The 11,982-nt window shown below is 52.0% G+C and overlaps 5 protein-coding genes across 5 annotated transcripts; 3 read left to right on the top strand and 2 right to left on the bottom strand.

The window, feature by feature from the left end:
• Window positions 1–565: 565 nt before the first annotated feature.
• Window positions 566–2,114, top strand: VTN49DRAFT_1281 (uncharacterized protein; the record flags this gene model as incomplete). The annotated part of the gene is made up of 10 exons (XM_069408879.1): window positions 566–640; window positions 698–729; window positions 794–879; window positions 938–1,099; window positions 1,156–1,178; window positions 1,245–1,282; window positions 1,338–1,478; window positions 1,531–1,780; window positions 1,844–2,013; window positions 2,081–2,114. The coding sequence occupies 10 exons, from the start codon at window positions 566–568 to the stop codon at window positions 2,112–2,114; spliced, it is 1,011 nt and encodes a 336-aa protein (XP_069270321.1).
• A 1,390-nt stretch (window positions 2,115–3,504) lies between these two features.
• On the top strand, window positions 3,505–5,567 carry VTN49DRAFT_1280 (uncharacterized protein; the record flags this gene model as incomplete). Its single annotated transcript, XM_069408878.1, has 4 exons — window positions 3,505–3,929; window positions 4,012–4,388; window positions 4,450–4,726; window positions 4,790–5,567. The coding sequence occupies 4 exons, from the start codon at window positions 3,505–3,507 to the stop codon at window positions 5,565–5,567; spliced, it is 1,857 nt and encodes a 618-aa protein (XP_069270320.1).
• Window positions 5,568–5,768: 201 nt separating this feature from the next.
• On the bottom strand, window positions 5,769–6,281 carry VTN49DRAFT_1279 (uncharacterized protein; the record flags this gene model as incomplete). Its single annotated transcript, XM_069408876.1, has 2 exons — window positions 5,769–6,141; window positions 6,196–6,281. The coding sequence occupies 2 exons, from the start codon at window positions 6,279–6,281 to the stop codon at window positions 5,769–5,771; spliced, it is 459 nt and encodes a 152-aa protein (XP_069270319.1).
• A 484-nt stretch (window positions 6,282–6,765) lies between these two features.
• Window positions 6,766–7,628, top strand: VTN49DRAFT_1278 (uncharacterized protein; the record flags this gene model as incomplete). Its single annotated transcript, XM_069408875.1, has 4 exons — window positions 6,766–6,940; window positions 7,010–7,214; window positions 7,268–7,476; window positions 7,543–7,628. 4 exons carry the CDS (start codon window positions 6,766–6,768, stop codon window positions 7,626–7,628), a joined length of 675 nt encoding a protein of 224 aa, XP_069270318.1.
• Window positions 7,629–8,324: 696 nt separating this feature from the next.
• VTN49DRAFT_1277 (uncharacterized protein) lies at window positions 8,325–11,762 on the bottom strand (the record flags this gene model as incomplete). The annotated part of the gene is made up of 1 exon (XM_069408874.1): window positions 8,325–11,762. One exon carries the CDS (start codon window positions 11,760–11,762, stop codon window positions 8,325–8,327), a length of 3,438 nt encoding a protein of 1,145 aa, XP_069270317.1.
• Between the last annotated feature and the right edge of the window lie 220 nt (window positions 11,763–11,982).

Raw genomic sequence — 11,982 nt, 5'->3', positions numbered from 1 at the left:
TGCAGCAGTAGCAGTATCAGTTCTCTAAGTTCAGGGTCTAGGCTCCACGCCGGGCCGCCAGGGAAGCAGGGATTGGACAGCCCGGCAGCGCTGATTGGCAGATGGAGGGACATGCAAAGCCATTTACGGACCAATCAGGTGTACCTTGAGCCGCGTCGGACGCTCCGAATGCTTGACTATTTGAGTAAAGTCCATGCAGTAAACGGCACGTTGGATTTCCCTGCTTCGCACAGCACGGCCCGCGGTTGCTCAATCTCATCTAGACATCCCTGTCATATGCCCCAGATGGCGGCCGCCTCTGTTACCGTTTTGGCAGAGGTGCAGCACCGCCGTCGGGGAACTAAGAGCTCAATTCTTATCCACTTGTGCATATTAATACTGGCCCAGAATACCCAGCGCTGGCTACAGAGAACACTCTACGAATGCCTTGGTGACTGTTGTGAGCTCTTGGGTCCCGTCCGAGACTGTCCTGCATACAAACCGACATCCGTATATTTTAAGATTGTTCAACTTGTGATCTGTCGATTGTCAGTCTTCGTGGAATTCAACGGACTATTTTTCCACCATGGCAGATACCTCCGTTCAGGAACAGAGCACCACTCCTACGAATGCCCCCGTCAACGTGGAAGTGGACACCTCGGTACGATAACCCTCCATTGGAGAACGTTATGGCGCGCTGCTTACTTGCGTCGCGCAGTTTGAAAACGACTCGGCTTATGGCGACGAACTGTATGTGTTGTGGCTATGGCGCTGTCGATGTGAAAAATCATGCTCAGCCTGCTTCTCGACATAGATCATCGTACACTGCGTCCTTGACGTCCTCGGTGCTCGAGTATCGGCATGAAAATGGTCGTCGCTATCATGGATTCCGCGATGGGTGTAGGGTCTAATCTCTTCTCTCCACCCGAAACTCTGTATGCTGATTATTACTCTCTAGCGTACCTCCTCCCCAATGATGAGTCAGAAAGCGACCGACTAGATATGCTACACGAGCTTATGCTCCAGGTCTTGCACCGGAAACTTTACCTGGCTCCACTGAAGAATCCGCAGCGCGCAATTGATCTCGCAACTGGAACCGGTATCTGGGCCATTGACTTTGGTAAATTTGTCTTCCAAGTTTGGCCGATGCAGAATACGGATACTAACTCGTCGTAGCGGACCAGCACCCCGCGGCCGAGGTAAAGAATATTATTGGGAGCGATTCAAGATGACCGGAATGCTGAGATCCCATCTGTTTGTCCCAGGTGATTGGTTGTGACTTGAGCCCGACCCAGCCGAGTCTGTGAGTCTAATCATCGAGCTCATAGTACGATCGCTTTGCTGACATACTTTCCCAGGGTTCCTCCGAACGTCAAGTTCCTGGTCGATGATATTGAGTCAGAATGGGCTTATGAAAAAGACCCATTTGACTTCATCCATGCCCGATATTTGGCTGGCTCAATCAAGAACTTTCCAAGGCTGATCGAGCAGTGCTATCGGTATGCGATCAGAACTTTTCGCTATGCGTTCCTTGACTCTAACGAAGAACAGATCAGTCAAGCCCGGCGGCTGGGTTGAAATCCAAGACTGGGATACCTACCCCTACTCAGAAGACGACAGTCTCAAGGGCACTGCATTCCTGCAGTACTACGATGAAGTCCTCGGTGCGTTCAAGGAAGCCGGCTACGAGCCCAGACCTGGGCCTAAGCTGGGGCAATGGTTCAAGGACGCCGGTTTCGTGAACATCCACGTGGAGAAGTTTGTCATTCCCTACGGCGTGTGGCCAAAGGATAAGCATCTTGTCAGTGTTCACCTTGTCCCCACCAGTAATTAAAAATAATCGACCGCTGACCTCTTGGTACAGAAAAAACTCGGCGCCTGGAACCAAGCGCAGGGCGAAGCAGCTGGTTTTGAGGCTGGGGCCCTGGCTGTTCTGACGCGGTTCAAGAATTGGGCTCCAGAAGAAGTCACTGTCCTTGCCACCAAAGCCCAGGCCGACGGCCGAAACCGTGAAATCCATGCACTGTTCAACTTGTGGGTATCTCTGCATCCTTTAAGCGGCACAGCTATAGAATAGACTAACCATGAATGACACTCGCAGCTATGTCGTCTACGGTCAGCGCCCTGAAAATTAGCCAAAGTCTGATATGGACTACGAATATAATAATACATTAGGAAGCCTCGGGTGAGGCGCACTTTGGGGTTTCTTTGTATCAAGAGAGTTGTGAATATTTGTTAAAATGGAACTTTTATTACCAGCGTACCTATAACTGAGGATGTAGACGAGCATGCACTTCCATATCTTCAAAGGCCGTCTGCTTCAAATCCCTATCGACGCCGTTGAGTCCCAGTTCAGTATCTGGCCATGGTCGACGGCATTCATTGATCCACATCCGAGGTCAAGGGGCCAGACAAAGAAGATCGCCAATAGTGGACGGTCAGTGCAGACAACAAATGTTATTGCTCTGAGCCTTCGTCCTGGACCCTGCAATCTGCATGCAGAGCAAAATAGCCTTCAGGCTACCTTGTGAACTTAGGGCTCTCTGCCGAATCGGGTTGTCGGCAAACCGGCATTGGAGGCCCCCCACTAGACTCCACCCACGCACGGATCTTAATCCGCGCAAGAACTCTTTCACTTCCATTCAATGTGATTTGTTAACATGCCGTATTGGCGGAAATTTGATTCGTGGATGGAGATTTCTTTTTCCACCTGAACCTGAATCTTTCCAGGAGCCCACGAGGTGGGAGTATACTCCCGTATACTCTGCATATAACGAGCAAGGACTCAATCGCTTGTTCTGTGTCCTCGTCGATAACCACGAAGAGTCCGGAGAATAAGTGAGTGATGGGTGATCGACCTGATGGTGTAATGATAGATCACCGGGGATATTTGCTCCCTTAGGGACGTTTCCTGCCATTGTGGATATTGGAGGGATACTGAAGTTAGGGAGCCCTCCTCAGAGCAATTAATTCCGACATGTGGCCAAACCTATATTGGTTTAGAGTTTGCGGAAGTTGAACGTTCTGTACCTCTGGCGCCATCGGCAAGTTATCCGAAGTGGATGGCCGAGGTCACCTATTTGAAATGGTGAATCATGAAAGAAACCAGCCTAGGTCCAAGAAGGACCGATTGAGAAGACAATTTCGGTCAATGTTTCTCGAGAATTCCAGATTGTCAATCAAACGAAGGAAAAATCAAACGCGCGCGTCCAGCGTCCGTACATGATCGTCTAGCTTGCGATGCAACATTTACGAAAGCAGATCCTGTTGTAGAGTGAGTGAAATTTTTTTTCTTATCTATCCTTCCCAACCCTCGACCCATATTATTACCATTTAGGCTCATATTATTGGAACGTGTTACTTTCAAGCTGGTGTCCTTGAGCTCTTGAAATCTTGAATAAGGAATCTTCCTCCTTCTCGAATCCAGTGTCATACTTATGCGCATGATCCATTGCCCGGGATAGATCGTCTCTAGGATTGGGATATTGTGCAAGGACAGAGGACGACTAGAGTACAGCAGTATCTATGTCCGATAGGAGCGCAGATCCGGAAAAGAACAACCAGGAACAATGGCCGGAAGACCAGCACCACAACAACCGCGATGACAGTGCCCCTCGCTCCGCGGCACCATCGCCCGTCGCCGCCTCGTCATCATCGTCATCGTCATCGTCATCGTCGGCAGAGACTGAGACGGGCAGTGCCACCGAGCCAGCAGAACAATCACGGCGCGATGATGGCTATCTGGACCCTGAGGCCCTTACCCCCCAGATCTCAAGAATATCCCACAACTCGCTCGCTCAGAGAATCTCCTCCGTCGGCACCACGGGCACCTCGGATCCGAATTTCGAAGTCGATTGGGATGGTCCAGATGATCCTGAGAATCCGTGGAATTGGCCGTTACTATATCGTTCCATGTGCATCACGTTTCTATCATGGAACACCTTAGTCATGTACGTTGTTCCTGTCGTTTTGGCCGGCGTCTGTCGAGGACATGGAAACCTGGAAATAAGAAAGAGCTGCTGACGTTTGCAGTGTTCTATATTCGACAAGCTATACTTCCGGCATCGGCATGATGGCGGAAGAGTTCAATACCTCCAATACCATTGTGACACTCGGCCTGTCATTTTATCTCTTCGGTCTCGCCGCTGGCTCGGTAGTCGTCGCCCCTCTGAGTGAAACCTATGGTCGGAAACCCATTTCAGTCATCAGTATGTTCCTTTTCAGCGTCATGATCATTCCTGCCGCTCTCGCGAAGTCAGTCACTACGTTGATAGTGGTACGCTTTATCGGCGCAGTGGCCGGCAGTATCATGATTAGTAGTGCCCCGGGCATGGTGGCAGATCTCGTTCCGGATGAGCACCGAGCGTTTGCCTTATCTATCTGGAGCTTGGGCCCTATTAATGGTCCTGGTAAGTGATCTCTTACTATCAATCCCAGGCGATATTACGGGCTAGGAGGCTGATTATGTAGTTGTCGGTCCCATTTTCGGTGGTTTTGTCACCGAATATCTCGGCTGGCGGTGGGCATGTTGGCTCAGCCTAGTCATGGGTGGACTAGCTCTGGCTTTTTCCATTGTAATGAAAGAAACCTACGCACCCGTCCTTCTCAGGAAGAAGGCCGCCCGCATTCGCAAAGAGACAGACGATCCGCGCTGGTGGAGTCGATACGACAACAAAGCTCCACTGGTCCAAACATTGAAAACCAGTCTCGGACGACCCTTTGTGATGGCCGTCGTTGAGCCGATCTGGTGGGTTCCATCATCTAGAATTAAACGCTTCAAAGTCACGAGCGAGTTGCTAACTTGAATCAGCATATTCTGGAACCTATATATCGCCCTCGTGTATGGGATTCTGTATCTATGTTTCACGGCGTACCCCATCGTTTTCCATGAGATCCGTGGCTGGGGCATTGGTCTTTCCGGTTTAGCCTTCTCTGGGATTGGAATTGGCTCTGTGCTCGCCATCGTTTGCGAGCCCTTGATCCGACGCATGATCAACAGCCACAAGCCGGACCCCGAGACCGGAAAACCACCGCCCGAAGCAATGGTCTCAATGGTAGTAATTGGCTCCATTCTGATCCCCGCAGGCGAGTTATGGTTTGCCTGGACCAGTGTGCCGGCCTCGATTCCCTGGCCACTGCCTCTAGCTGCCGGTATCCTTTTTGGCTGCGGCAACACCAGCGTTTTCATCTATGCCAACAACTACATGACGCACAGCTACGGCATTTACGCCGCCTCGGCGATGGCGGGAAACGCAGTGATTCGTAGTATCCTCGGCGGCGTCATGCCTCTTGTTGGTGTGTACATGTACCGAGACCTTGGACCCAATTGGTCCGCCACACTCTTGGGGCTGCTGGAGGTCGCATGCATTCCGATCCCCGTGATTTTCTGGATGTATGGCCATAAGATTCGACAAAAGAGCGAATTCATTCGCCAGATGCAGGAAGATAAGAAAAAACTGGAAGGGAAGCGCAGTCGCGCGGCTGAAAGACTGCGTGTGAGCGTCCAGCAGCGCACTATCGAGGAAGGGGATAATGCCGGGAACGGCAATTCCGAGTTTGCGGAGGACATCGAAAAGGGGAAGCTCTAAGAATGCTCGAAGAGTCCAAGCACGCAAATATCGCGACTACGATGGATTAAAAAAAAAAAAAGCTACATTTCACGGAAGATTTTCGGACGGTCCAGTAAGAATCCTTATGCATAGAAGGATGGGGCTTGAATACCACAGCCAATGGTTCTCGCATATCTGTACATAGCCAGTAATCAATGCAAACTTAATTGTATTGAGAATCTAATCCGCTGTGACCGCGTTTTGACCCGGTCCTCTGATCCTACGCTCGACTTCAAGCATATCGCGAAGAGTCCGTTCGTACTCCGCGACATTGATAGCATCCGCCGAGAGCACCATCACGGCCTCCACATAAATCTCTTTACTCGATCCAGGCATTTCGCCGTCCCTGAGATCTTCCCGAATGTAGCCGATCACGCTCAGCCATGCGCCGACATCGAGCTGCTCTCGCTTGATCGTTTCAAGCAAGTTGTTGATATCCACTGGGATCGTGGGAGCACTTTTCCTAATGTTCACTTTTCTGCTTTTCTGTTGTTGGTCTTGCAAACGGTGTTGTAGAATGAGTCGGCCAGTGCCGACATCATATCGGCTTACACTAGGTACATGTCAGCGTGCTTTACAAAGAGAAGCTCACGCGGCAAACGCGTACCATCCCAGGAACCGGACTTTGCTATGAATGGGGAGTTTTCGAAGGTCAGACAGGAAAACCACCCTTGATGGACGAGGTCCATTCATCTCATCGTGAACACCAACAAAAGCAGATGTCTATATGAAGGTTTGTCGAGTCTCCATGATGAAACTCGGCGAGTTTGTTGTCGTCTGCTCCAGGCGCAGGCGAAACGGCCAACGGGGAACGCCGGAGCTTGGCGGGAGAGTACAGATCACGTGATTTTGAGGCACCGATGTCATGGGCGGAGGGGAATCTGATCGTCGATCTGGAGCCTCTCGGATGCCCTCGCAAGCTCGCCACGAAGCATCTGCAGTATAGAATACACACGTGGACGACACCCCTTCTGGAGCTCGAGCTGGATTTAGTGTCTGCAGTTGGGGTTCTCGACCGCTGTGATCGACTCCGTTTGCAACAGAACGCTTATCAAATCTCGTTCCCGCCGATTTCTACTCGTAGTTCCTTCCCCTCATCCAGGTTGTCGTCCCACGGACATTTCACCCACTTGACTCTCGGAAGAGGAAGGGAAAGCACGGCTTCTAATTAGCTACTATGTGGTCATGGTTCGGCGGTTCCGCGGCGCAAAAGCGCAAAGAAGCCCCCAAGGAGGCCATCCTGGCGCTCCGCGGGCAGCTTGACATGCTGCAAAAGCGGGAAAAACATCTCGAGCAACTAATTGCCGAGCAAGAGAACATTGCAAAAAAGAATGTTCAAACAAATAAGAATGGTGCGCACTTTTCCATGTGTGTTTGTTGCTGAAGTTCACCCCAGAGCTGACGGGACGTTGGAATTGTAGTTGCCAAAACCGCACTCCGACGAAAGAAACTTCACGAAAAGAACCTCGAACAGACACAAGCGCAGATAATGCAACTCGAGCAGCATGTGTACACGATAGAAGCAGCCAACATCAACCAGGAAACCCTCCTGGCCATGAACCAGGCCAGCGAGGCCATGAAGCGCATGCACGCTGGTCTGACAATGGACAAAGTCGACGAGATGATGTACGAGCATCCATTCAACTCTATTGGTCCTACGGATGTTAACGCAATAATAGGGACAAAATCCGGGAACAGCAACAACTCGCCGAAGAAATCTCCAACGCAATCACCAGCAACCCCGTTGGCGAACAACCGGACGAGGACGAACTCCAAGCCGAGCTGGACGAGCTGGAGCAAGAGGCCATGGACGAGCAAATGCTCAAGACTGGCACGGTCCCGGTGGCCGATCAACTCAACCGTCTACCAACCGCAGCCAACGGAGAGAGTGAGTTTTCCCCCTATCGCCTCCCTTCGCAGATAATGCAAAACTGACACGATCCCGTGCACACAGTCAAGGGCAAATCCAAACAAACAGAAGAAGAGCTCGACGAGGAAGCAGAACTCGAAAAGCTACGCGCAGAAATGGCCATGGGGTGATAACCGTGATGATGCGGATGAAATCACCTTCTGTCTCAACTGCGGATTTCTTTTTTCCTTCGCCTTGTTTTACTTTCCCTCTGGTTCCCATACATGCATACAGCTGTCTTTTTGCTTACGATTCGATTGGCGTATCCTGGTTGCGTTTTCGTTTTCACGTTGTCATGTTCAGCGCTCTTGTCCCAGTGTAATGTCGGAGCTATTGGAGTTTCTCCTGAATGGCACGAGATGTATAAGAAATCACGCTCGAAACTAAAGGTACATATCACTCCTCACGAGCACCATATTCATCATCATATATACACTATGGAGTTCAAGTCTGAGGGACGATAATGCGTTATAGACAGTCATGACCGAACGAGAGACCACCATTTTTGCATTGAAAAAAAAACTAGCACTCATCCTGTACTATGCCCATTCCACCCTTACACTCCAAGGGGTATGCAACAGACATCAAAACAAACAGCACAGTATTCAACCCGGAACAATCAAATGCAACTCAAAACAAACAAACAAAACAAAAAAAAAAAAAAAAAAACGCCAAACACTCTTTCGAGTCATTCCCGCCCAGTGTATATGTATCGAAGGATATCTTCGGTCGTAAAGTCGTCACAGAAAAATCAAAGAATAGAAAAAGCAAAAAGAGGAAAGCTTTCTATGTATTATGTACTTCGTAGAGGTCGAATTAATAACCCTTCAGGCCCCTCCGTTTTGTTCGCCTTTGAGGCTTCCAATTAGATTCTTCAGCGCGTCCAGGATGACCGCTTCGTCTTTCGGCTCGCCACCCGGGAATGAGCTCTCCTGCGCGTGTCCGAGAGCCCGTGCCCGTGCGCTCTTGAGAACTTCGCGGATGTATTCCTTGTCGTCATAGTCCTCCATCAGGACGGCTTCAAAGTCGTCGATTGCCTTGTTGGCTCGCTCTTCGAACGACATCACGGGCTCGGAATCACCATTGTCCTCCGGTGCCGGCATCTGCTGCCCCGGTTGTGCGGGGGTAGCCTGCACGGCGCTCGGATAAGGTGGTGGCGGCGGATGCTGATGCGGCTGCGGCGGCGCTTGATGCTGTTGCGGTTGATGAACCTGAGGTTGAGGTTGGCGCTGCAGCTGGGGCTGAGGTGGTGGTTGCGGCGGTATTTGACCGGGTGGAGGAGGCATTGGGTCATGATGAACATTGCCGTTCGACGATGGAGGGTAGGTAGGATGGCTTGCGGGTGGGCCATATGACTGGAGATGTTGAGGATGTTGAACATTTTGTGTCCCGGACGACACTTCTGCCGGCTTAGACCCCGGAATTGGCGGCGATTGGAACTGTTGTTGTTGTTGTTGCTGCTGCTGCCGTTGATGATTGGAAAGCTCCGGTGGTAAATTAGACTTGTAAGGAGAAGAGTAGGCAGAGGGAGCTGGTCGGGAGAAACCAGCCGGAATTTTGACGTCTTGTGACGGGGCAGAATGAGGTGCTTGCGGATGAGGTTTGAAGGATGGTTGAGGTGGATAGCTGGGAGCATGCTGAGGCGCCGGAGCTGGGGGATTGTAACGATTCGGAGGCATAGATTGATACTGAAATTGCTGGCCGTGAGGGCCAATGGCCATTCCCTGGTGGTGGAATTGGTGTCCAGGAGGTGGCATGTAATGCTGCCGTTGTTGCTGCTGCTGACGTTGTTGCTGGTCTCTCGCAGATGCATTGTTTTGAGATTGCGAGAGATTTTGAACAGAAGGCGGAGGCGACGGCCGTCTTTTCTTTTCCTTATCAACGGTAGCCCCCGCAACAAGCTGCCATGACCATCCTTTGCCGTCACGTTCTGCATGCTCAAACAAGTTTCTGTTGCCATTGAGGTTATGGCGCACGCTGGATGTCCATCCCTCAGTCTCACACTTGAACCGGAAGTACGGATACTTCAGCTTCAAGGCGCGGTAGATTTGTTTTAGGGTCATCGGGGTCTTGGATTCGGAGAGTGCATCGAAGATCAGAACGGCGTAATTGTACGGCGGTTTCGCCAACTGCTCTTCGGTATAGGCCGACTCCGGCGGATAGTCTGGTGACGGCGACCGAGAAGGCTTGCGCTTCTTGGGTGGTGGAGGTTTTGCCTCCGCCGCCTGTTGCTGTGCAGGCTCGCCGCCTTCGATGGACGGCAGAGGGACATCCGACCCATCTGGTAGCTTTCGCTTGGCGCTCTTTTTCTTGTCTTGCTTGGATGGATCCTCGGCCGATTCCTCTTTCCGCGGCTTTGACATTTTCATCTTGAGCGGAGGAGGTGTAACGCCACCATTTGCTTCCCGTTTGGCAGCCAGCTTTTGCTCCCGGGCAAGCTCGGCCCGTTCGCGCTTCGACATGATGCCATCCTTCGGAGGGCGCCCAGGACCACGGCGCTTCGGCGGTACAATCTCTTGGTTTCCTTCGACGGTCGACGGTTTCTCGGGCAGCTTTGCAGCCTTTGCGGCATGTGAGCTCATCTGATCCGCCTCTCCCGGATCAGCCGAAACAGGCGCCGACATTCCTGCGCTCTCCTCCTCCAGGTTGGCCTCTTCTACTCTATCTGCACCCGTTTCGCCAATTGGTACATCCGGGAGCAGAAATCGTATTCGAACGCCGCCAATCTGAATATAATCGCCGCTATGTAATGGCCGGACTTCTCCTGGTGCCAGCCAATCTGCACCAATGAAGGCGCCATTTCGCCCAATTACCTCCATTTCAAAGAGGTTCTTGTCGAAATTGTAGGCGATTTTAACATGCTTGCGTGAGATACCCTTATGCCCTGCAGCACTGCCATCAGCAGCCGCTGGGGGATGGATTGGAATGGTTGGGCAGGCATCCGGGGAGGGTAGAAGAGCCAATGTATCAACCGGTCTTGCATCTCCTTCCCCCAGTGACTGCATGGCAAGCGCGTTGTAGTCTGTATAGCCGGGAGTCTGTAATTGTGCCGGGGAGGCATGCAATGCCGATTCCGGTAACGATCCGTGTGACTCCCGGTGGCTTAGCTGCGAGCGACGGCGAGGAGGGATGTCAGGATCGTAGCCCATGATACCGCCGCAATCGCTGACAACGCTCCCTATGACGGCACTTCCTTCTCGTTTTCTCTTCGGTGTATGAGAGGTACTATCGCCACCTGAATTCTTATTTCTTCTTGAGCTCCCGGACATATTCTGCCGCGCTTGCAGTTCTCTCTGATACGCGGCGCGCGCCGCTCGTACATCCCGCCCGAGAATAAACGAGTACGTGTTCACGTAAAAATGGCCGTCGTCGAATTCCAGCTTGGCGAATGCCTGAATTCGCGGCTCAGAACCGGAAACAGAAGTGGCTGTGTTGTTGTCATATGGATCCGTGCTCGGGTAACCAGATACGGCCGGGAGTCCAGAGAGGTCCACATCCGAAATGCCCACGTTCTGATTCATGAACGGATTGGAGATCATGTCATCCATCATATTCGGAGGATTTGTTGCGCCAGCGTCGAATGGCGCAAATAATCCGTTCGACTCATTGCTTGTCTTGGACAGCGGATCCTCTGTCGCCCCAGATGTCATATCCGGCATTTGACTCGCCATTGTATTCTCCCCCATACCACCAGATGTCGAAGGGACGGGGACGCTCTGCTGGTTGTCAGCGTCTGTTGCGGGTTCGCGACTCTCGACCTTGATCGCATCATCTTTTGTCTCTTGTGCTTGATCACCAACCACTTGGTTCGGGTCTGCGTTATTCAATGGACGATCTTCCTGAGGCGGCTGATCATTCGGAGGAACCTCCGTAATGCGCTCCACTACCGGCGTTGGCGGTGGCTGGTCAGGCGTCTCCGTTCTCGACGACTCATTTCCGAGTATTTGGGCAAGAAGAGAGTTGGCCGCGGATTGCTTCTCTCGTTCCTCTTGTTCCTGGCGTTTCCGAACTTCATCTTCTGCGGCCGCGTCGCGTGTCGTGCCCACGACGTCCTCCTTCACCGCGTCATTCTGGGTCGCCCTTTCTTGGGCTACATCTTCGATCTTGTCCGCCGCCGCTCGATCTGTGTTTTGGGCATCCGAAACAACGTCGCCGTCGGAATTGTCGCGCGGGGTTCGCTGGACCGTTTCCACGAGGTCGTCCAGTGGCTGATCGACGCCAATGCCTGGTTCCAGGGGCCGATGGCCAACCGCAGGCGCCGTCATGGTCCGAAGAGACATGACACGCAGCTCCGGCTGCTTAGAAGGTCGTTGAACCTGAACGGAGAAACGAACCAGCGCATGCAGGGCGGTGAGGTGAAGCCATTTCAGATGCCAGGAAAATCATGGGCTTTAGGATGCAGGTAAAAATAGTTTCGCCGGATTCCGAGCCAATTGGTGCGGTTGACTTTTCTCCGCACGCGTGTTGTCCGACTCCCATTGGCTG

Source organism: Thermomyces lanuginosus (genome assembly GCF_041956635.1).
Source record: "Thermomyces lanuginosus strain ATCC 200065 unplaced genomic scaffold VTN49scaffold_22, whole genome shotgun sequence".
Taxonomy (NCBI): domain Eukaryota; kingdom Fungi; phylum Ascomycota; class Eurotiomycetes; order Eurotiales; family Trichocomaceae; genus Thermomyces; species Thermomyces lanuginosus.
The sequence above is the reverse complement of the archived record's forward strand: the minus strand, read 5'-3'. Positions and strand labels throughout refer to the sequence as shown.